Below are 25770 nucleotides of genomic sequence, written 5' to 3' on the forward strand. Positions count from 1 at the left end.
CAGACACAGGGGGATCCTGTTCTCTATGATACCTACTAAAAACTAAAAAATATTACTATAAAATAACATGATTGATATGATATGTTAAAATCTAAATCTTGGGCTAATACATATCTTTTTGAAATTACTGCATAATAATATACTGCTCACTGTTGCCCTCTATTGGATAAATTAATTTTGGACAGTAGGGGACCATATAAACTCCTTGCTACAATTGCTATCGTGTCATACATGTTGATCACCTATCTACAATATACAAAGTATATATTAATAAATATATCTGGGATATATCTAATAATGATTTGTAAATCCACTCATAATACTGGATAATAGAATATATAATTAGGGATACATACCCAACCAACCCCTACCAATAATCAGTGTTTATGACACTTATGTATCTCTCCGAGTATCTTTTGTAAAAAAAATTATGGATTCTTTGCCTGCCCTCAACCTCTTGGGACATGTCTTGTGTCCCAGGAGGCTGCGGACCAGTGTGAAAGCGCAGCATGATCTCATGCATGCACATTGGGGATTCACAGCCAGCTGGCTACATCCAAGATGGTGGTGCCCAGTCCAGGTGAAGACAGCTGAATCCGCTGAATGGACCCCTTTAAGGCATCCACAGCAAAACAAAGAGCCCTAGGGAAATCTGTCAAATCCTCACCTAGGTCAGCCTCAGTACCTGCTGAGCCTAACTTCCTGGACAGACTTTTTACACCAATCCTAAGGCTCTGGCAGACTCCAGTAGCCGCAACCACCGACTGCAGTGCAGCATTCACCCCAGGCAAAAGATGCCTTGAGAAAAGTTTCCAAACATTTGTCAGCTGCATCTTTAAAGACTAAAACAAGCCATACATGAATTGGAATTCAAAATTCCATCCATGCATGGACAGGCTGATTGCACCCCTGTCAATTGATGGGTCAACTTGGGTACAACCAGCCTGAAAGAATTTTTTCATTGGATTATTTATTGCCTATGGCTATAGCTATGAGCAGTAATCATCCTGCTCTGCTGCTTTTGTCATCTTTGGACTGCTTCATTTTCCCTTCTGAACATGTTACATTTTAGACCCATATTTATGGTGTAACATTTTCAACCCCTCTCCCACACCTGCTGTCACATTTTGGAAATCGTGCAGCTGTACCTACACAACCGCATCATTCATTCACAGGAATCTGTGAATAAAGAAACTACAAGTTCTATCTTCTACCACGGCAGACGGATTTGTAGTTTGAATGGGCTGCGAGCATGATGAGCAGCATGTTCATAGTCCATTCACATTCCCTCCAGGCTGCAAATTGACAGCCCATACAGAGGGGAGAGTGTGTTGGAGCCTGAAATTGCCCCAGTGATCCACTGATCGGGGATGCAAAACTTTGCAGGCTCCTGTTTAAATATAAATATTAAATTCACATTTTGTGACCTGCAAAAATATGTGCATTTATTTATTTGTAAAGGCGAACTTACAGGGCTTATGCTCATCATGGCCCTTCCATGGTCTACTCTGCAGGTTTGAACCTCTTCAGGATCTGCCTCACGTAAGGATTGTCCGCCATAGATTGCCTTGCTGTGAAAACTTGAGATTGAGATGAAGGCATGTTATCTAATTTACGTTCAGATCCTGAAGGAAATGTATTGGAAGTGGCTGTAAAAGTTGGCTGTTTTTTCTGCTGAGTGCAGCTACTCAATTTAGCAGAAATCCACTTCAGAAAATGCTGGGTACTGGCATAGATACCTGGACGTTGTTTGCGGGCACAACCAGAACCCCAGCTTGTGACACCTGCCACAAAGTACTTTGAAGTTGTTTTATCCAAACACATGAGTGGTCCTCCGCTGTCTCCCTGTAATGGAATCAAAGATAAAAAGAATGTTAGTCTAATATTTACAAAAGAATAATAAGTACCAGAATGTGATAAGAGACCCCATAATGTCTTGAGGAGAACTCGAGTAAATGTGCTTGTTATTTTGCTTCTTTTGCCCCTGGTTCCCCATCCTAGAGAATACTCCCGGACTTTTTTCCCTTGGCCCTTATGTCATCCAAGATACTGCAAAGACTGTGGGAGCACATGGCGTGAGGTTTCCCCTGGCTGCTGCCATGACTTTAGCTGACATCAATGCAGGGGAGGTAGAGCAGCCGCAAGTCTGCTGGACATAGAACCTGCCAGAAATGTCAGTGAGGAATAAAGGGAAAGGTTCTATTTGCAGCACAGTGGGGGCAAGGAGGGGGCAACAAAAGTAGCCTGAGTATTTCTGTTAGTTAATTTACTTTGGCGTGTTTATCTCATGCATTGAGTGGTGAAAGGGTCCCTTTAAAAAGTCTTTCGTGGTCAAACGGATAACTGAAGAACAATAGAAAAAGTAGCTAACTTTGGAAATATAAGTGGCGCTATGAGCAAAGTTCTTGTGAAAATGCTAGTTCCCTGGATGTATCTGGTTTCAATTGCGGAGTCACAGCTCCATAAGCATACAGCAATTTAAAATTGAAAAAAGTTAGAATTGCTCATCTCTATGATGATTTCATGTCAGTGACTCAGGAGGCATCAAAGCCTGTGAATTAGCATTAAAGTAGTAGCATTTTCAGGAAAGGGCAACAATGGACGTCTATATCCTTTTCCCATGACATGCTTCCTTTAGGGCTAGATCATACCATGGTACAGAGACGTCAATTTTTCTGCATGCATTCTGCAAGGGTACAACTAAATCAATTGTTCTCCATGTGCACTGTTCACACCACAACACTAGTATCACGTGCAGATTTTTTCTGCACAGGAATCTGCAACATGTATAAAACTAATTGAAACGCACTTGAAAACTGATGTAAACTGATGTCTCTGCAAGTGAAATCTGACTGTCAGTTTCCATCTGTTTTTCTACACACATGGTGTGGACAAGGCCTAAAAGTGGTAGTAATCCGGCCCCTCTGCAGGTTTAAGTCATAATGTACTAGTATGCACCGCATACTAGCACTTTATGACAGACTTACCTGCACACAGAGCCCTCTGGCTGTATGAATGGCCTGGGCCGTGATGACGTCATTCCCGCCCACACTATATGCCCTGAATGCAGAGCGTCAGTCTGAATGGGCAGGTGAAGTTATTGGCTAATGCTGATGTGAATATCTCCTAAATGGTATACGTTTAGGAGATATTCATTGTACCTATAGGCAAAGCTTGATAATAAGCTTACCTGTAGGTACAAGTTAAAGAATAGCGTTTACTTCCACTTTAACCCCTCAACGCCGGCACTTCCCGGCCCTTTAAGAGGTTTCTGATACCAGGGGGCGGGGATTCTGATCAAGTGACCGCCATAATTGGCTGTCATAGCGGTTACATGATTGGAAAGCTTCCGATCACAAGTAGAGACTGGGAGCTTTCCATTAGCCACCAGTAACTCTGCTGGGAGCGCTCAGGACGGGCACTCTCGGCACAGCTCTGATAACATTCTGGTACGGATATATGCAGCCTCTTGGTGTTAAGGCCCAGCTGCCGAGAGGCCTGATTATATGCGTACCACCGGCAGGAATAGGTTAATCACTTTGTGCTATTTTAACATAGCCTTTTTTGCATCTATAAGCTGCTATTTCTTATTAAAATCTATATATCGCAAGGAGACGATATGCTTTCATACAGTATATACGAATACTGAAAATAGGATGAATGTATATAATGTCCCCATGTACAAGACAAGCATTGTTAATTGTTTGAAAAAAATGGATGTAATCTTTTGAAACTTACTTGGCAAGAGTCCACTCCACCTCTTTGATATCCAGCGCACAGGTTTTGTGCATGGATGCGGCCATTGTACCAGCCTGGGCTGTTACAGGTTTCAAGGTCAATTAAGTTCACTTTGGCTTCCCGCAGTAAATCCGCTGTTGCGGCACCTGTAAAAAAAGATAATGAAAATTAATTAAATATGCAAACTATACAGCCATATGTGAGATATGAGAAGTACTATAATGGACATGATATAAGCCTTGTAATGCCAGCATAACAAAAAACAGACACCAGGAAGTGGCTATATGTAGTTTTTTTTCCCCCCAGTGTTCTCCTTGGTGTCCACCAACTGGCAGTGATCAGCTCCAAATCTGTAGCTTTAGCAGACACTCACCCCCACTCCATCATCTTTCAGTACCCTTGTGCTTTTTAGAGATGGAGTGGAAATACTGATTTGCACTTGAGAGGAAATGTAGGACCCCAAAATGGCTCTTCTTGGTGCCTTCTTTTACATTGTTATGTTTTGCAAGGATAATACCAGGACAAGTTCATTAAGAAGTTTAGGACTGCAGACGAAACTTACCATTCTCAGACAAATGTCCCCAGCCACTTATGTAGCATGTGCTCATGCTGTAGATGTCCATGGTGCTGCTGGGTAAACATGCTGGCTGAACGAAGTCATTGTACACTACTGGCGAGTTGAGCTGTATGAGGGCAATATCATTGATCTTTAATTTGCTGTCGTATCTTTTGTGCAGAATATAAGCCTTGACAGATCTTATCTGCACTTCCTTGTCAAGTTGTGATAGTTTGTTAGCTCCTATCACAATTCTCCATTTGGCCACAAAGCTGTAAAGTAAAAAAAAAAAATGTTAAAAAGGACTGCAAGAAGATGGCAGCACAAGCACAAACATTCTAACACGCTGAACAGACTGCTATATGTCTAGAGATGAATACGATATATATATTTTTCTTAAAAGGAAAAGTACACTAGCCACTTAGCCTGTCCTGGCAGAGAAAAATCCCAACTTTAAAGTCGGAACCTGGCTCGGCCTCTCAGCAAATTACTGGGAGCCCCAGCTTCTCCCTCCCCCTCGTGGGGGGGTGGATAGGTGGTGGCAGAGCAAAGAGCGGAGACAGAGAGTTACCAGCTCATGGAGCACTGAGAACTGAGCGATCAGCACTGTTTGCTCAGTTCTCAGCCTTAGAGCCAACGAGGGACAGATGCAGCATCGAACTGGTGCTCCATCCACCTAAGTATATTTTCTAGAAGAAAAAAAACTTCTCTTTTAATTATTGAGAAGAGGACCAGAAGAGATAACCTTACCTTAAATCACCAAAGCAGTGTGCAGCAGTCAACACCCATTGGTCTTTTATTAGGGTTCCTCCACAAAAGTGGCTATATCCATTTAAATCCGGACTCTGTATGCTGACCATCCATGGCCAGGAACCTTTCCGGGCAATAACTCCTCCTACAATCCGTGAATCATACGATCTAATATTGCGTGTACCACAACCTAAAATAAAAGAACAAAGACATAAATCATATAGACTTTTCACTGATTGAATACAATGCACATCAATAAAATATATAGATATTAAATATACAAAGTTTTATTTTTAATTGTAACTTATTAACCTGGAACAAATTATGTCCAACTATTTAAATACCGACTAACATTTTCTTATTAATTTTGCTATTTCTTAATATGAAAGGGGGGAATTTGACTTAAGATATGCACTGATCTTGTGGATTTGTATTTATTTCAACAGTGCTAACAAATTCCACAGCTTTTTACAGTGAATGCAGAACTGGTAATGTTAGTTTCAGCCCCCAAAACAGCAATTGTACTAAAGCCTGATTGAATACTCCTTTTCTTGTAATGCACTCAGTAGTAACAGATCAGGGGGGCTTTTTTATTTTTTTAAATACTATTGTACTGCAACTAGGGTTAAAAAGGCTGTGTGCTTTCAACAAGCTAGAGAGCTGGGCCCCTGCCCAACATATATCTATATGGGCAAACCTTCTTGAATATATGTGTTTGTGAGATCTATCTATCTAAGTCTGTAATCCCAGTTCATGTAGTCTGTCACATTGATGCATAATGTCCCCTTACTATATACTGTATATATGATTTGAGTTATCAAGACAATGATGGCCTGATTAACTAGGCACGAAGTGCAAATAAATCCTATTAGCATTTTACTACTTACTTTTAATTTTAGTATGGGTACAGTTTAAAGGAGAAGTATAGCCAAAGCTTTTTTGTCCATAATCCTCCTATGGGTCACAGGAGTGCGCTTAGTTCTGCACTCCTGTGACCCAGATTCAGCCATCATTAGGCTAAAGTCTGCTGTCTGTTGACGTTACGGAGCCACTCCAGGCTCTGTAGGGATCCCAACAATAATGTTGGGATCTGTCCAGATGCCGATCAGCAGCTAGCTCAGCCTCTCAGTGTGCTCCTGAGAGCCTGAGCCAGCCGCTTCCACGCCCTCCATAGCCTGGCGCTCCACTGACCATCACTGCTCTGTGCTTAGAACAGACCAGAGAACTGAGGGATCAGCGATGTTTGATCACTCAGTTCTTGGTGTAGAGCCGGCAGGAGACAGATGCAGAATTGGATTGATGCTGCAACCAGCTAGGTGAGTATGTAGGTTTGTTCTCATTTGCCGCTCTTCTCTTTTAGGGTCCATGCACACTAGGAGCAGAAAAATGCCGGAACCTCTGGCAGAAAGAGCAGCATAAAATGCTCATAATGGCTCGTATTGCACAAGAGTTTAGGAGAGTTTATGTGCATTTGCTTTTTAAGCTTTTTTTTCCCCCCAAAACATTCACCTCTGCTTATTTTTCAGTGTACATTTCAAAATGCAGAATGCTTCTAAACACCGCATTTATACGCGTTCATGAACCTAACAACCGATCTCCACTTCTCCCACCACTCCATCCCCTACAGCCACTTCCTCCTGTACCACTTCCCTTCCCTCCTAGATTGTAAGCTCGAAAGAGCAGGGCCCTCGAACCCCTCGTGTATTGTACTGTTACTGTTTGTCTCATGTTCTGTCCCCCTTGCTATTGTACAGCGCTGAGCAAACCCTTTGGCGCTATATAAATACTGTATAATAATAATAAAGAGTGTTATGCTATGTGTCCATGCACACTGTTTTAGCCTACTAGCGTTTTTCAAGCTTCAGAGTTTAGGCAAAGAAAAAAATTATTTTTGTTGAGTTTTTGGGAGCGTTTTTCCAGCAGAAAAAAACAGTGAACGCTCCTAAACACTTTGAAACGCTCATAGATGCTACTAAAATGATCCTAACAGCTTTTTTTATTTTTACATATACTGTAAAAACACTAATAACATGCTAATGCTCCTAAACGCTTCTAAACACTACTAAAACATGCCATTACCAGAGGTTTTTATCCAGTGTTTTGTTTTTTTAGCTTAATAAAACGCTAGTGTACATGGAGCCTGAATGTGTAAAAAAAATGTAAATGCCACACCACCCCTGTGCTTTTGTTTAAAGGTAAACACACACATCTGTCCCACGCGCATGCATACAAACAGCTATTGGCCCACACGTGAGGTATCACCACGAACTTCAGATCATGGGCAGTAATAGCACCACACCTCCTCTGGAAATCTAAAGTGGTAACCTGTAAAGGATTTTAAAGCATTGCCTATGGATAGTAAAATTTACGTTGTTTGTCACCATTGTATGAGTGTGCACAATTAATATGTGACATTTTGCTGTTTATTTACATCATCTTTTATATTTTACAAAAAATGTGGGTTGTCTATTGTGTTTTTTTGTATTACAATTCAAAAAAGTGTATTTTTATTCTCAAAAAATTGCATTTGAAAAACTGCTGCACAAATACCATGTTACATAAACAAATCGCAAAACCCACCAATTTTATTCTCTACGGCCTCTGTTTTAAAAGAATATATAAAGTTTGGGGATTGTAAGTAATTTTCTAGCCAAAAAAAAAAGATTGTTAAAGTGTTATTAAACCCTGCATTCACTATATCTCGTCTCCCACAGTACACAGAACATGGAAGTGTAATTACGTTGGTAAATATACCTTTTCTCATCAGCAGTTACAGCAGTCTTGTGACTTCTGACAGTGTCCAGCAGAGCACTGGATAAAGCTTGGAGGAGGCTTTTCATTTTGCTCTGACTGTCTTATAAGGCTGCATAACCCCTGTCCCTCTGTTTGAACAGTGCTGATTGGATTTGGGCCGATCACATGTACCTTCCCAAAGGAAAATACAATGCACATTAAACTGAGCATGTGCAGAGTGACTCCTAGAGCTCTGTACTATCAGCAGATGGATTGGGGACAGTAGAAGGGGAGGATCAAAGAAAACGGGATCAAACATCCTTTTTACACAATGCAGAGGATTAATCCTTTAGGTTCCACAGTTAGTACAGTGTAACAAGCCTGCTTTACTGTATATACAGACTGATTTTACTGTTGTGGGTTTAGTAACACTTTAAATGTAAACAAAAAATGCCAGAAAAAGCCTAATGCTTAAGTCGTTTTTGAAAACTGTATGAAAGATTTGGGACCCCTGTCAGGTTTTTACTGCTATATGGTGCTCCATTAACTCTCCTACTGCCCCTTGCTATAGATACTACGGTGGTAGAATGTAAGAAAACTCATGCCCACAATAGCTATGGGGTTCAGCTCTATTAAACCCTTACAGCCCTGGCCGGATAAACAAGCAGGCTGAGCACTGATTGAGTTCAGTGTCCTTGGGGCGAGTACGAGGGTGACATTAGGGGTGTAATAAAATCTGTCATCAGCCTAATGTTATCACATAGAGGACTTGTCAGCCCCCTTGTGATAGCAAGTTAAGTTTAAAATACATGAAAAAGTTAAATCCTACTCCAAGGAGCAGGGCCCTCAAATCCCTCTTGTATTGAACTGTATTGTTGCTGTATTGTCTCCCGTTATATTGTAAAGCGCTGAGCAAACTGTTGGCGCTATATAAATCCTGTATAATAATAATAATACAAATACTGACATGGAGATCAGGTGCTCACAAGTGTGTTGATGACAATTGTACTACCCATATTAATTTATTTACACCTATATAAATGAGTATATTATGAATAAAAATGAATCAATATAACAAACTCAAAAAAAAACAAATAAATGAACTGAGTAAATGAGCTCATGATAATCATACTGAAAGAAACAATATATATAAAAGCCACTCTTCATAAAATAGACTGCAATTGTCCAGGTCTACCACTAGATGTCACCCACTAAATGCAGTTGGGAATATGATGGGAAAACATTTATAAGAGAGTCCTATCAGTAGTAGGACACACTTTCCACTTACTACTGCGTGTAGTACCGCCATGCTAGCACCCCTTTATATATCTGTAAGATTAAAAGTTCCGGTTTGCCAGAAACGCCCCTCGTATATTATCAGTTACAGAACCTTGACCATTGCTGTCTATTATATGGACTGTGTATAATGTTCACATGATTAAGATATTATTATGATGATGACTTTTATTTCATTTTACTGAATTCATTATATTCATTTTTATGAATGTAAATATATGTTCATATATTTTATATATATATATATATATATATATATATATGGCTTGTCATGTACAGTATTTTGTCATGTACATCATTGATTCATTTAGCAAATGTATTATGTAATTCAATAACAATGTTGTTGTTTTATTGTTGTCATTCTGCACTTTGAGTAGATGAAAGCTGGCCATATGCCATAATAATTTCACTCAAATATGTTAATTTTTGGAACGTTCATTCGATTTTCAAGTGAGGTCAAATTAACCACTTGCCTACCAGGCACTTATACCCCCTTCCTTACCAGGCCAATTTTCAGCTTTCAGCGCTGCCGCACTTTGATTGACAATTGCGCGGTCATGCAACATTGTACCCATATGAAATTTTGATCATTTTTTTCTCACAAATAGAGCTTTCTTTTGGTGGTATTTAGTCGCCACTGGGCGCTTTACTTTTTGCGCTATAAATTAAAAAAAGTGCAAAAAATTAAAAAAAAAAAAAAAAGTTTATTTGTTTCTTTTATAAAATTTTTCAAACAGGTATTTTTTCTCCTTCACTGATTTGCGTTGATGAGGCGGCACTGATGGGCACTGATAGGCGGCACTGATGGGCACTGATAGGCGGCACTGATGGGCACTGATAGGCAGCACTAAAGGGCACTGATAGGCAGTACTAATGAGGTGGCACGGATAGGCGGCACTGATAGACAGCACTAATTAGGGGTCACGGATAGGCGGCACTGATATGCAGCACTGATAGGCGGCACTGATAGGTGACACTGATGATGGGTACTGATAGACGGCACTGACTGGCATCACTTCTGGGCACTGACTGGTGGCACTGACTGGCAGCACTGGTGGGTGGCACTGGTGGGTGGCACTGGTGGACAGCACTGGTGGGTGGGCACAGGTGGGTGGCACTGGTGGGCACAGGTGGGTGGCACTGGTGGGCACAGGTGGGTGGGCACAGGTGGGTGGCACTGCTGGGCACATGTATGTGGCACTGCTGGGCACAGGTAGGTGGCACTGCAGAGTGGCACAGGTGGGGGCACTGCTGGGCACAGGTGGGGGCACTGCTGGGCACAGGTGGGGGCACTGCTGGGAATGGGTGGGCGGGGCTAGTGGGCGCACAGCTGATCGGAACTTGCGGGGGTCACTGCTGGGCACCGATCATCAGGGCACTGATCATCAGTGCCCTGATGATCGGTGCCGATCCCCGCTCTGACAACTGCCGGTTCTCGGCAGTACTTTCCTCACGATCTGACAGCGTGAGGAAAGTGCAGCCGAGAACCGGCACTTGCATTTTCCTGTGATCAGCGTGTCATTGGACACCGCTGATCACGTGGTAAAAGGCCGGTGGGATCGGCCTTTCACCACATCTCGTGATCAGCTGTGTCCGTAGGACACAGCGATCACGGAGATCGCCGGGTGCGCGCCCCCTGGGGCGCGCAGGAGAGCGCGTTCTGGGAGGACGTCATATGACGTCCACTCAGAACTGGCCGGCCGCGGTGAAGCCGTCATTCGGCTATGCGCGGTCGGCAAGTGGTTAAAGATTGTTTTCTATCATAGTGATGAGGAAATTCAAAAGAGTAGGATGGAAAATGTTTCTTAAACAAAATTTTAACTGTAACCATGGTAATGCGCATTTTCTAGGAACAAAAAAAAAACGATTTATTGTGTCTGGGATCACATACAAGTAGTTGGTCTGGATGAAATACCGTATTTTTCGTTCCATAAGACGCACTTTTTTCCCCCAAAAAAACGGAGGAAAATGTCAGTGCGTCTTATGGAGCGACTAAAAAGCGGCCGGTCCAGTAATTCTGCCGCCACCATGTCAGAATACCGGGCCGGCCGCTCAGCTTTTCTCTCCTGCAGGACCTTACCTGTTCCTCGCTGTACAGTCTTCCCGCGCTGGCTTCTGTGACAGCCGGGTGCCCACGGCGCATGCGCGAGAAGCGCTGCGCTTTGTGAATGGTCCAGCGTCTTCTGGGACACATGACGGGTCCCAGAAGGCTCTGGGCCTTTCACAAAGCGCAGCTCATGTACTATGTCCGCAGTCTCTGGTCATCTCCTGTACTATGTCTGCAGTCTCTGGTCATCTCCTGTACTGTGTCGGCAGTCTCTGGTCATCCCCTGTACTGTGTCCGCAGTCTCTGGTCATCCCCTGTACTGTGTCCGCAGTCTCTGGTCATCTCCTGTACTATGTCCGCAGTCTCTGGTCATCTCCTGTGCTGTGTCCGCAGTCTCTGGTCATCTCCTGTGCTATGTCCGCAGTCTCTGGTCATCTCCTGTGCTGTGTCCGCAGTCTCTGGTCATCTCCTGTGCTGTGTCCGCAGTCTCTGGTCATCCCCTGTGCTGTGTCCGCAGTCTCTGGTCATCTCCTGTGCTGTGTCCGCAGTCTCTGGTCATCCCCTGTGCTGTGTCCGCAGTCTCTGGTAATCTCCTGTACTGTGTCCGCAATCTCTGGTCATCTCCTGTGCTGTGTCCGCAGTCTCTGGTCATCCCCTGTGCTGTGTCCGCAGTCTCTGGTAATCTCCTGTACTGTGTCCGCAATCTCTGGTAATCTCCTGTACTATGTCCGCAGTCTCTGGTAATCTCCTGTACTGTGTTCCCAATCTCAGGTCATCTCCTGTACTGTGTCCGCAGTCTCTGGTCATCTCCTGTACTATGTCCGCAGTCTCTGGTCATCTCCTGTACTATGTCTGCAGTCTCTGGTCATCTCCTGTACTATGTCCGCAGTCTCTGGTCATCTCCTGTAATATGTCTGCAGTCTCTGGTCATCTCCTGTGCTGTGTCCGCAGTCTCTGGTCATCCCCTGTGCTGTGTCCGCAGTCTCTGGTCATCTCCTGTGCTGTGTCCGCAGTCTCTGGTCATCCCCTGTGCTGTGTCCGCAGTCTCTGGTAATCTCCTGTACTGTGTCCGCAATCTCTGGTCATCTCCTGTGCTGTGTCCGCAGTCTCTGGTCATCCCCTGTGCTGTGTCTGCAGTCTCTGGTAATCTCCTGTACTGTGTCCGCAATCTCTGGTCATCTCCTGTACTGTGTCCGCAGCCTCTGGTCATCCCCTGTACTGTGTCCGCAGTCTCTGGTCATCTCCTGTACTGTGTCCGCAATCTCTGGTCATCTCCTGTACTGTGTCCGCAGTCTCTGGTCATCTCCTGTACTGTGTCCGCAGCCTCTGGTCATCTCCTGTACTGTGTCCGCAGCCTCTGGTCATCTCCTGTACTGTGTCTGCAGTCTCTGGTCATCTCCTGTACTGTGTCCGCAGTCTCTGGTCATCTCCTGTACTATGTCCGCAGTCTCTGGTCATCCCCTGTACTGTGTCCGCAGTCTCTGGTCATCTCCTGTGCTGTGTCCACAGTCTCTGGTCATCTCCTGTGCTGTGTCCGCAGCCTCTGGTCATCTCCTGTACTATGTCCGCAGTCTCTGGTAATCTCCTGTACTATGTCCGCAGTCTCTGGTAATCTCCTGTACTGTGTTCCCAATCTCAGGTCATCTCCTGTACTGTGTCCTCAGTCTTTGGTCATCTCCTGTACTATGTCCGCAGTCTCTGGTCATCTCCTGTACTATGTCTGCAGTCTCTGGTCATCTCCTGTACTATGTCCGCAGTCTCTGGTCATCTCCTGTACTATGTCCATTGGTTCAGAATATTTTTTTTTCTTGTTTTTCTTCTCTAAAACCTAGGCACGTCTTATGGTCAGGTGCGTCTTATGGAGCAAAAAGTACGGTATGTCTAAACGACATATTTTTACCACATTAACCACTTCAATACCGGGCACTTTCACCTTCTTCCTGCCCAGGCCAATTTTCAGCTTTCTGGTCTGTCACACTTTGACATTTTCGTGGTCATACAACAGTTTACCCGTATTAAATTTTTATCATTTTTTTTTCAAACGGAGCTTTTGGTGGTATTTAATCACCACTGGCTTTTTTATTTTTTGCTAAATAAATGAAAAAAGATAAAAAATTTGGAAAAAATGCATGTTTATTTTAGTTATAAAATTTGCAAATAAATAATCTTTCTTCATAAATTTAGGCCAAATTGTATTCTGCTGCATGCATTTCTTTTATGAAAATAATCCAAGTCAGTATATAATATTTAGTTTGTAGGAAAGTTGAAGAGTCCACATACATACTGTTACCAGCACAGTACAACATAATTATATAACTATAAACATAGATAAATGATGTAGCGCTTATACATAAACGTATATAAAATAATATAGTGACCCCCAAGTGAGATTACTGTGTACTAGTTCCCACATGGGCCTTATATAGTGAAGCAATCAACATGTGCAGGGGCAAGACAAGCTCTTTTATCCACATAAGGCAAAAATAGATGCGTGACACTTTTAGTCCTCAATATAGGACTTAAATATATAATTAATGTGGAGTTAATACAAAGTGTGAAAACACTACAAACAATACACACATGAGGAAAAAAGTCCAGTGATCTGTGTCACATTCCTTTTGTTCATGCAAATCAAAGGAATGTGTGTGAACCCACACACCCTTGAATGTGATCCAATAAAGGCTGAAATGGCCTCTCACCTCCTTCCTGCGACCCTGCAGGGCCACAGAGCATTTAGTATACCACCACTGGGTCTAGGAAGAACTCCTCACAATTATATGGCTTGAGAATGTTTCCCCAGAACACAGCTTCTACCTCTCCTATGGTATTCTTGCGGGCCAATGAGCAAGCATGAGCAGTATTTTTTTATTAACACACTGTGACCCTTAAGAAGTGATCAGGATTTTATTTTTTTTTTTACACATTATGATTGCTTTTACCAGTGAATTTTTCTGTAATAAGCAACCATTTTTACTGAATTAAATGAATTCATTCAGTGTTTACTATTGCGGTTAGCTGTGATTGGGCCACGTCTGCGCCATGTGATCACTGTGATCAATCACAGAAATCAACACAATAGATGGCATAAATAAATCCATCCATTGAGTACAATTTTCATGTGATCTTCTGTGAGTGATTGGTCACAGCGATTACATAGTACCAGCAGCAGTTGGTATACTGATCGGTCATCCGCTGTGCCTTGTGGACACAGCTGGTGGCAGATTGCACTGCTGTAAGACCCATGGGGTGTGTTCCGGGAGGACATCATATGATGTCCTCCTAGAATGGTGAATGTCACACCCGGCTGTCATTTGTCTATAAGCCGGGCAGGAACTGGTTAAAGCTTAATGAGTTTTAGTTAATAAAAAGGCAAGCAAAATATTTTCAGGAAAAATATATTAGAAAATAGACTATAACAAGAGTAAAACAAATCTGAATATAGATGAGAAGTAACTAACAAGGTTTAGCCAATGAAATGGGTGATATTTACTAGAACTAGAGTGTGCAATCTGGAGCAGCTGTGCATGGTAGTCAATCAGCTTCTAATTTCAGCTTGTTCACTTAAGCTTTAGAAAGAAAAACCTGGAAGTTTGTTTCTCTGCAGAGCTGCACCAGATCTTGCACTCTCCAGTTTAAGTAAATCAACCCCAGTGTAGTATAAGTTTAGTTCTGACAGAGTCACTGGTCCTCACAGAGATTCTCAGTATGGAAGCGTCATTTCGATGGAAAATTGTGAGAGGTTGAGCTCCAGATGCAGCCATCTTTTCTGGTCCTCGGGCAAGGCATTTACATACATGATGCAGCCAATCAAACGATATGAGTTGTTCAAGGCAGGAGTGCTAAAACATTTATACTTTTCTCAGAAGACCCAACCCTAGGCCAAATTTCTAAAAGCAGTCATATTTGCATCGTGCCACATGTTCAAGTATGATAAACAATATATTGTAGCTTAGCATGTGTGCCATCAGCTTACTACACCCCAGTATGGGGATGTTTGGTATCGCATTGATCACCATTTTATTCTACATTCGTGTAGATATTTGTTTTTAATGTAACATTATCATACCAGGATTCATGAAATATGACTGGAACTGGTCCTAGCAGTGAAAAGTTATCCAGACAGGAATGTGGATTGTTCTTCTCTGGCTAATGGAATTTATGACCCCCCCCCCCCCATCTAGGTTGGCTAAATTAGAAGTATTTGTTTTGAGACTTTGCAGATTCTGGGCCAAAATGTGTTTATTAGATTGCAGATTCTGGGCCAAAATGTGTTTAATAGACTGCTACTAAGGAATGCTTTGACACATCTTTTATGATAGCCATTCACCTTCTCTGGCTAATGGAAGTAACATATTTCAGTATCTGCAGCCTCTCTTCCCTCGATCCCCCTCCCTGTGACTGTGAGTGGGGGATCCTCTTCCCACACCTGCTGTCTTAATTTTAAAATAGTGTGTCCATGCAGGCCTTCGCCCACATGGCTGTGTCATTCATTCACAGTTTCCTGTGAATGAATGCCTACAAGTACCGTCAGCCATTGCGGTTGACACCTTGTAGTTTTCAATCAACTATAAGGACGATAGTGAGCGTCTTATAGTCCATTGTTCTTCCTGCTCTTAGGTAACTGTATGCCTGTAGGAGGTACAGACAGACAGCTCTCCTGACAGTCCGCAGGAGCCTTAGATTGCACCTGTGATCTGCTGATCACGTGTGCAGTGCTCTGCAGACTCCTTAGAAAAAAAAAAAAAATGTGCATTTATTTTTTCAAAGGATGAACTTATCCTTTAAGGGGTGATTGCTCACTATAAAAGGCGGCTGAGACAGGTCTCTACTGAGAAAGATGTGAAGACTACAATTGCTGATCTTTTTCTGAAAGTGATAGTTACAAAGCTGCCTCTGGCTTCAGTAATTCCCAATGTGCTCATTTATTTTTATATCGTTCTCTCTTAGATTGTAAGCTCCAAGGAGCAGGGCCCTCCCATCCCTCTTGTATTGAACTGTATTGTTGCTGTATTATCATCAAAAATATAGTAAACTTGATTACCCTCTAATCAATATTAGTGTTTAAACATAAAATCCAAACCCCAAAAGAATATAAAACAAAAAAACCATCCCAAAAAAACAAAAACAAGAACAAAAAAAAAAGTCCAAAATAAAGTCCCAAATTATTATTTCAAAATCTTTATCTGTGATATCTTAATTCTTCATATCTTCCAAAATCTTTGTGATATACTTCAAACCAGATCTTCATATACCTCAAAGAAAAGAACTCAACATGTGTGATATCTTCAAAGAAAAGGGGTATCTAAACAACCGTGCCACACGTGTTTCATGCACATAAAAAATAAACGTGCCACCACAACCGTGAAAAAGAAAAAATCCCTCAGCCTTAGGAGTCAATCCACTGCATACCACTAGAGGAAGTTCATAGTTACCCTCAGAATGGTATCAAGGGTCTGAGTATTTCTTTCCAACCTTTAAATATTCCTTCAGCCTTTCCAGCCACTTCCCACAGACCTCATAAACAGACCATGGATCAGTATGTATCATAAAAACTTATAGCACTTTATTGTAGCAACTTACATTCAAATAAGATGACATCAGCTTCAACATCACAAACGATATGTTCACAATCCTGCCTCTCCTCATAAGTGTATAGATTCCACACTATCTCACTCCCGAGGGGGAACCGATTGCCTGTGGTAAGTCCCCAGTACCTCAAAGCCCCATGAGGATTCCAGGAAGCCACAGCCGCATGTACCAGGATCAAAAATGGCCGTCGCCGCACTTCCGGAAGAGCGTAACTACGTCACCACGTCACGTGCCCCGGAAGCGTTTCGTCACATCCGGACTTTTTCAACAGGGATCTATAATGATAGTGCTATAAGTTTTTATGATACATACTGATCCATGGTCTGTTTATGAGGTCTGTGGGAAGTGGCTGGAAAGGCTGAAGGAATATTTAAAGGTTGGAAAGAAATACTCAGACCCTTGATACCATTCTGAGGGTAACTATGAACTTCCTCTAGTGGTATGCAGTGGATTGACTCCTAAGGCTGAGGGATTTTTTCTTTTTCACGGTTGTGGTGGCACGTTTATTTTTTATGTGTATGAAACACGTGTGGCACGGTTGTTTAGATACCCCTTTTCTTTGAAGATATCACACATGTTGAGTTCTTTTCTTTGAGGTATATGAAGATCTGGTTTGAAGTATATCACAAGGATTTTGGAAGATATGAAGAATTAAGATATCACAGATAAAGATTTTGAAATAATAATTTGGGACTTTATTTTGGACTTTTTTTTTGTTCTTGTTTTTGTTTTTTTGGGATGGTTTTTTTGTTTTTTTATTCTTTTGGGGTTTGGATTTTATGTTTATACACTAATATTGATTAGAGGGTAATCAAGTTTACTATATTTGTGATGTTATTTGTACTTCAGGGGAAGGATTGTGTTAGTAACTTGGTGGGGATTCTATTCTGTGAAAGGATAGTGCTATTTGTTGAATATTGTTGCTGTATTGTCTCCTTTTATATTGTAAAGCGCTGAGCAAACTGTTGGCGCTATATAAATCCTGTATAATAATAATAATAACAGTATTTATAGAGCTTGTGTATATCTGAGTATATCAAAGTATAGCCCAGGTTTGGGGCATGTTTCTATTAAAAGCTGGATATTTTTAAAAAAGAAATATATCCTGAGTCTTCTTTTTTTATTGGTAGTCTGCAATTACAACAAACATTTGTTTAAATCCCCCACTTACAAAAACCATACATTTGTGTTTGCTAAAACATGTAATAGGGTGGGGCCATAATAATACAACACAGTATACAGATAGAAAAGTATCAATATACACTATATTGCCAAAAGTATTGGGACGCCTGCCTTTACACACACATGAACTTTAACGGCATCCCAGTCTTATTCTGTAGGGTCCAATATTGAGTTGGTCCACCCTTTGCAGCTATAACAGCTTCAACTCTTCTGAGAAGGCTGTCCACAAGGTTTAGGAGTGTGTCTATGGGAATGTTTGACCATTCTTCCTGAAGCACATTTGTGAGGTCAGGCACTGATGTCAGACGAGAAGGCCTGGCTCACAGTCTCCACTCGAATTCATCCCAAATGTGTTTTATCGGGTTGAGGTCAGGACTCTGCAGGCCAGTCAAGTTCCTCCACCCCAAACTCCCTCATCCATGTCTTTATGGACCTTGCTTTGTGCACTGGTGTGCAGTCATGTTGGAACAGGAAGGGGCCATCCCCAAACTGTTCCCACAAAGTTGGGGTATTAAATTGTCATAATGTTTTGGTATGCTGAGGCCTTAAGAGTTCCCTTCACTGGAACTAAGAGGCCAAACCCAAACTTTATATTTGGCACAGTGCAGTCAGGCAAGTACCATTCTGGCAACATCCATACACGTCCATCGGATTGCCAGAGAAGCATGATTCGTCACTCCAAAGAACGTTTCAATTGTTCTAGAGTCCTGTGGCGGCGTGCTTTACACCACTACATCCGACACTTTGCATTGGACTTGATGTAAGGCTTGGATGCAGCTGCTCGGCCATGGAAACCCATCCCATGAAGCTCTCTATGCAGTGTTGTGCTAATCTGAAGGCCACACAAAGTTTGGAGGTCTTTAGCTATTGACTCTGCAGACAGTTGGCAACTTCTGCACACTTTGTGCTTCAGCATGTGCTGACACCACTCTGTCATTTTAACTGGCCTACCACTTCGTGGCTGAGTTGCTGTTCCCAGTTGCTTCCACTTTGTTACATTACCACTAACAGTTGACCGTGGAATATTTAGTAGCAAGGAAATTTCACAGATGGACTTATTGCACAGGTGGCAACCTATCACGGTACCACAATTCACTGAGCTCCTGAGAGCGACCCATTCTTTCACAAATGTTTGTAGAAGCAGTCTGCATGCCTAGGTACTTGATTGTATACACCTGCTGTGGCCATGGAGGTGATTGGAACACCTGAATCCAATGATTTGGATGAGTGTCCCAATACTTTTGGCAATATAGTGTAAGGCCGGCCATAGATGGGTTGATTTTCAAACTATTTTTCAATCGAAAATCGGACCTAAGAATAATCAGTCGATTTTTGCTCTGTTAATAGGGCAATGGCACCGGCCGATTTTCATAGTTCCTCCCCATTTCGTTTATCGGGCATTCTGGAAAATTCATGAAAAAAAGAACGATTTTCGAAATCATTGGTGGCACCATCGGATTACAGAATGAACAATGTTTTCGATCGAAAAATTGTTTCGGAATTCGACCCATGTATGCCCTGCTTAAGGCTGGCCATACACTATACAATTTTCTGTACAATTTCCTTTAGAATTACCTTCAACTATTTAGTTTAAGGGCCTGCCTAATTGGATACAATTAGAAGTGTTTAGGTTTGACCTCATATTATATGGTTTTTGGTAAATCTAAAGCAAAATTCTCAAGAAAATTGTATAATATATGGCCAGCCTAAGTACATATAGAATGACACATTTCAATCAATGACAGGTGGCCGGCTGCATGGATCTCCGAGTGCATCCTGGAGTGTACATGTGTGGGTTGCACTTGGAGATCCATGCAGCTGGCTGTTTGTACAGGTAAAGATGGCCCTTCACATGGCTATATGGATAGGTGCCCCCTGTGAATGAGGCACACTTACAGTATAACTACAGGAAAAACTGTTTTTTTTTCCATTTTGGATAGAGTAAGGTGAGTACATAACCCCTGGCAGGATTTGCTTGCAATCTGTCTTATCGGGTAGATTTACCTTCACTTCTTGTTCTATAGCCAAAACAGGAAGTCCCTGCAAATGACGCATATTCTTGCACCCACTTGGTCACCAGAACTAGTGACCCCATTGGAGGATTTCGCTTCTATTACTTTTTGGGGGACACTGCAAAATTTGGAATTTTCTTTTACTTTCAATGATAATGGTAAACCAGACAAAGAAAGGGTCAGTCTCCCTGATGGGGACACAGACAGCAATAAAAAACTAACAGGTGTCCTAATTCCTCTCTGCTCCATCCAAAATTAAAAAAAACGATTTTCCTTTAGTTAGGGATGCACTGATACCGGTATTGGTGCGATACCAAGTATTTACATGAGTACTCGTGAAAATACTACCGATACCTTAACTGATACTTTGCAGTCCGATTTGCGTTAATGGACCTGTCCCAATCGCATGCGGTTTCCCCACTGTTCCAGTGTGACCCCAGGCTTGTCATAGCCCGAGTTCACACAGGAGCAGTGCGGGAAACCTCCCTGCAGGCATCCCATGCTGAGTGTCAGTGGTAGGAGAGGAGAGAAAGCGGCAGGGATTTGAAATCCCCCAATCAGATGCCGTCTAGCCCGAACTATCATCGCTGCAGGGAAAGGAAAGAAAGTGGTGGAGATTTAAAACCCTCATCGCTTGCTCTCCTCTCCTACCTCTGACACTCAGCATTGGATGCCTGCAGGGAGCTTTCCCGCACTGCTTCTGTGTGAACTCGGGCCATGACAAGCATCAGGTTCACTTAGGAGCAGTGGGGAAACCACATGTGATTTGGACAGGAATCGCCTTCCTGTTCAAATTGCATGCTATTCTTTGCAGTGCAATTTGCCTCCATTAATGTAAGTCACACTGGCGTTAACAGGGGGGTGGCTACTTTTAAGAGCTGTAAATCCTAAACCCTTCCTCCAATGTGGATGTACATACCCTCAAATTAAACCTGAGAGTGTGCACTTTCAGCCCATATCCATCATAACTATAGCTTGAATATGTTTTGGTAAATACCTGGAAAAATCTAAAATTGTGCCTGTGTCCAAATATATATGGACATAACTGTATATCCCCTTTGTGCTGTCAATACATGCAAATTCCACCATGTTCATAGCAGGGCCCCACCACCTTGCTTATATTGCTTTCACCTCAAATCATGGACCTGCTCCACCATCAGGTCATAAACTCTTCCTCTGTGGGGTCAATCACACTCGAATACATTGATAGTGAATCCAAACCCCTCCACTCTTGTATAACTAAAGATGATTGCAATGGTACGCCTTTTTTCAATGTGTGTGGCCCTTTAAGGCTCGGAAGCTCTGGAGACCCAGGAACTCTTCACAGTGTAGTATATTTTAAAACCTAATTTCTATTTAAAATGTATTTCACTTACAATGTAGCAGTTTAAAAACGGCATGAAACTATTGGCACACAGGCATCGGGGACCGTCTTCTGTGTCACTTCTGGTTTCTGACAAATATGTCACCCGCTAACCCCTGAGGAAGTCCCGTGGTTGTGACGACAGGCGTAGGTGTCAGGGATACCACAGGCATCCAGCAAGGGTGATCAAATCAGTATGCTGAACCTTAAGGAAGTAGACTGAATAAGGTTAAAAATAAGTTTATTAAGATAAATGACACACCACCAACACCAAGAAACCATAGACAATGTCAGTGATAAATAAACATGACCGTGAAAACCCCAAATAAAACCTAACTACAGCATATACAAAATGGAGGAAACACACATGGACAGGGACAGGAGACAAGGGGAGCAGGTACAAGGATCAGGCTCAGGCAGGGACATGGCTTACAGGAGGAATACTGAAGCACTGATCCTCAGCTATGGGTGAGCTTATAAGGCTTATATATCTCCCAGCAGCTCATGTCAGATGCAGCCTAATTACTTGGGAAAGCCCAGCTGCTGGGAGACACCTGCTAGAGACCATCGGAGCTGTGCTCCTTTAATTCTGGGAACGACAGTGCCACCAGCAGGTGACCCAGGTGATGACAGAAGGCCTGACATTAGGGCTACCCCCTGAGGAAGTCACGTGGTTTGTGATGACATGCTTAGGGCGTAGCTAGCCCCTGTGGAAGCCATGTGGTTTGTGACAACACGTGTAGGACTAGCCGCTGAGGAAATCAAGTGGTTTCTGATAGCACACGTAGGACTAGCCCCTGAGAAGTCACGTGGTTTGTGATGATACGCTCAGGGCTAGCCCCTGAGGAAGTCACATAGTTTGTGATGACATGCTTAGGACGTGGCCAGGGGCGGACTGACCATTTGGAAACTCGGGTACTGCCCGAGGGCCCTGGGTCAGTAGGGGGCCCCATGAGATGCCCCTGGTACCTTTTTCATAGGCTTTTTTGAGTTTGGGCAAGGACACGGGCCCCATAATCCCCTATTGCCCAGGGGCCCCATGAGTTGTCAGTCCGCTCCTGGACGTGGCTAGCCTCTTTGGAAGTCACGTGGTTTGTGACAACACGTGTAGAACTAGTCCCTGAGGAAGTCAAGTGGTTTGTGATGATGCGTAAAGTGGTGCTGGATGATGTATTTGCTGATAGCAATGTCCTGGGAGGTTTCCAGTCAGGCTTCATGAGGTATGTAAATCGCCTACACCTATAACAAGGGCCTTATTCAGTTTTAGTCAGAGCTGCAGTTTGTTTTTATCTACAGACACCCCTTATCTGCACAGGCAGTGTTTTGGTACAGGCGGACTATACTTTATAGTGTACCCCGCCCCCCCTACCCCCCCCCCCCCGTGTGAGGACCATGTTTTGACCGCATGGGAGGCACAGGTGTTTCATTCTTCTGTATGCAGGCAGTCTCATTCATGTCATCAGGAATACAGCTACTGCTACCAATCTGACATCCATGGGGAGGTCAGTGACATGGGGGGTGGGCAGTGTCAGTGATATGGAGGTTGCAGTGTCAGTGTAGTGACATGGGGGGAGGGGGCAGTGGCATGTTGAGGACAGTGTGAGTAACGGGGGGTGGCAGTGGCATTGGGGGGAGAGCACAGTGTCAGTGACATGGTGGGGGGAGAGCACAGTGTCAGCGACATGTGGGGGCAGTGTCAGTGATATGGGGGAGGACAGTGATAGTGACATCAGGGAGAACAGTTTTCCCGGCTGTCACTATCACTGTTCCGCTCCATTTCACTGACTACCCCCCTCTATTCACTAACACTGCCCCCCATGTCACTTACATTGTCCCCCCCCCCCCCCCAAATCTCTGACACTACCCACCCATGTCACTGACACTGCTCCCCCATGTCACTGTTCTCCCCATGCCACTGACACTGCTCCCCCCCCCATGTCACTGATCCCCTCCCCCATGTCACTGACACTGTCCTCTCCATGTCACTGCCACTGCCCCCCCCCCCGTTACTGCCACTGCCCCAACCCATGTCACTGTCCCACCCCCATGTCACTGACACTGCCCCCCACCCATGTCACCGACACTGTCCTCTCCATGTCACTGCCACTGCCCCCCTATGTCACCGACACTGTCCTCTCCATGTGCCTGACATTACTCTCCCCCATGTCACTGCCACTGTCCTCTCCATGTCATTGCCACTGCCCCCCTGTTACTGTCACTGCCCCCACCCCATGTCACTTACACTGTTTGCCCCAATGTCACTGACACTGCCCCCACCCATGACACTGTCCTCTCCATGTCACTGCCCCCCACCATGGCACTTAGACTGCTCCCCTCCATGTCACTACAACCTCCATACCACTGCTCCAACCCCCCCCCCATGTTGCTGACATCCTCCCATGTCACCTGCAACCTCCAAGTCACTGCTCCCCCATGTCACTGACACTGCTTTGCTTTAAGAGGTGGGCGGGGACATGTATTCATGAGCAGGAAGAGATCGGCGATTGCTTAGTGGGCGGGGAGTAGGTATGTAAACAGTGCAGAGGATTGTGGGTAGTCTTGGTGTACTGTAGCACAGTGCAATCCTCTCCAGGATGTTCATATTGTTCTCTATGGGAGGACTGTGTGTGTGGGAGGTGCGGATTACAGTCCGTGTACACAAAGCTGAGCGGAACACATCTACTAGAGGCACAGCCTCCCCTCTTATGTATTGCCCGGCACTACAAATCCCAGCATCCTTTGCGGAATAAATCCATGCTGGGACATTTAGAGCGCACTACAGGGAGAGAAGGATGCTGGGATACGAGTCTCTGCCAGTCCATTGGCTGCACGGTGAGTGCATACAGACTTCTGGGAGTTGTAGTCTCGGGCTAGTGTCCATGCCGGCTGTGTTTCTATGTACAGGTCAGAATGGAGCCATAGAGAGGAGGGCGGCTGATGATGGTAATGTGATGATCGATGGATGTGATCTTATTTCTTTCCTCCTGATTGGGCTGTAGAAGAGGAAGAACACTGATCGTATCATTACACTTGTCTTCAGTGAGGCAGAGAAATGGTAAAGGGGAACTAAAGACAACACTTTGTAGGAAAACTGCTATAGGGCGGACAGCAAGTGGTTACATTTAGATTTAGAGTGATGTGGGGTTAGACCACCTGTCAGGTTGTTCTTGCTGATTGTGTCCAGAACAGGAAGTGAGGGAAAATCTTCCGGTGGGGACACTTGTTCCCATAGCAACTGTCTCTAACACACAAGTCCTCACCTGCTTGAGCTATCCCACTAGGAAGCTGCCAAAGCAGACAGCCAATCATAGGCATCAGAGACCCCCACATTCCTTGGATACAAGTCAGTGTGGGGCGGGGCATGCCTACATTGCCTGTGATTGGCTGTTCACTTTGCAACTTTCCAGCAGGGGTAGCTCAGGTAGGTGTGGACTGGTGTCTGGACTCATCCCTTCTGTCTAAGTGCCCGGTCATACCGGTGCGACTTGTGAGCTGAAATCCCAACTAGTGAATGTCCGTGTCTTAAGATGTGCGATTTGCTGCAGAGCGATTTTCAGCCCTCATGCACACGGGACGTATTGATAACGCTGGTAACGTTAGCTGTGTAAAGTCGTGTTAAAAACGTGAGTTTTTCAGTTTGTTTTTGTATTACCGTTTAGTGGTGTTTTTCCACAGCTGCATTTGTAGTGTTTTTTTTTTTTTACCCCCAAAAAAATTTGGGAGGGTGTCAAAAAAAGTCCAAAAACGACAGTTTGCTGCATTTTACTGCATTTTGCCGTGTTTTTCAGCATTAGAGCGTTTTTACAGCTAAAAACCTCCTCTAGAAACCCCACTAGTTCTGGGTTTTTTTCCAGCCAAAAAACATTGATTACAGTGTATATGTGCATGGACACATAGGACAACATGCTGGGGGGGTAACTAGATGTAGAAAAAAATGTCAAAAGCCAAAAACAGCCACAGTAAAAACGTCAAGTGTGCATGAGGACTAAAAGTAGTTCTTGCATTACTTTCTCTGCAGTTTTGTTGCGATTTCACATACATAGAATACAATGGAAATCGCACCGCAAATAGCAAGAATTCGTTGAAAATCTTAAGAAGTAGTAATAGAGTCTTCAGAAATCGCACCTGAAATCTCACGATTTTAAATGGTAGCGGTGTGACCGGTGACTAAGGGCCCTCTGATCAGAAGGGGATCCATGAGCAGCTCCCCTACTGAATTGGAGCCAAATGGATGGATGTCAGTGTTTTTTTTTTGTTTTTTACATCTGTGGCCATTTAGTTTGTAAACAGCAGACACAGGTGGACCCATGAAAGGTTTATGTGCAGCTGGATATTAATGGATAAGACTTTATTGAAAAGACATGTAAAACGCTGTAAAAACAAGCTACGTGTTTCGATTGTTAATCATTAGTCTTGGCTAAGGACTAACGTCCAAAATGCTTCGGCTGCTTTTTATAGCATTGTACATTTCTTTTCAATAAATTATTACTTTTTGGCTGTCATC

General features: G+C 43.5%; 2 protein-coding genes across 18 annotated transcripts in view; one reads left to right on the forward strand and one right to left on the reverse strand.

Annotated features, from left to right (window-relative positions):
- Positions 1-25770, forward strand: part of PPCDC (phosphopantothenoylcysteine decarboxylase) — a 418450-nt gene that overhangs the window by 327817 nt on the left and 64863 nt on the right. Inside the window, exon 1 of one of the 17 annotated variants that reach the window (XM_089652401.1) lies at positions 23836-24098. The exons of 14 other annotated variants lie outside the window; for them this stretch is intronic. In XM_089652401.1, the coding sequence (XP_089508527.1) occupies positions 24021-24098 (78 nt within the window). In that variant the 5' untranslated portion in view covers positions 23836-24020. Of the gene's footprint in view, positions 1-23835; positions 24322-25770 lie in introns of those variants that run through there. 2 more of the 17 variants (XM_089652402.1, XM_089652403.1) reach the window with 2 other exon arrangements.
- LOC149447524 (acrosin-like) lies at positions 1437-15655 on the reverse strand. Its single transcript, XM_089652476.1, has 5 exons — positions 15646-15655; positions 5045-5234; positions 4301-4566; positions 3739-3884; positions 1437-1845 (listed from the first exon to the last, which is right to left on the reverse strand). Exons 1-5 carry the CDS (start codon positions 15653-15655, stop codon positions 1504-1506), a joined length of 954 nt encoding a protein of 317 aa, XP_089508602.1. The 3' UTR covers positions 1437-1503.

This window comes from Staurois parvus, unplaced genomic scaffold (assembly GCF_062004578.1).
Source record: "Staurois parvus isolate SC_StPar_1 unplaced genomic scaffold, SC_StPar_1.0 ptg000682l, whole genome shotgun sequence".
Lineage (NCBI taxonomy): Eukaryota > Metazoa > Chordata > Amphibia > Anura > Ranidae > Staurois > Staurois parvus.

Bases quoted from the DNA above. Each gene is read 5' to 3' on its own strand.
- LOC149447524 (XM_089652476.1), bottom strand. The intron at 4,567-5,044 runs GTAAGGTTATCT...TTTACTTTACAG, and splicing joins CACTGCTTTGGTGATTTAAG to CTTTGTGGCCAAATGGAGAA. The intron at 3,885-4,300 runs GTAAGTTTCGTC...CTTTTTTTACAG, and splicing joins GGGACATTTGTCTGAGAATG to GTGCCGCAACAGCGGATTTA.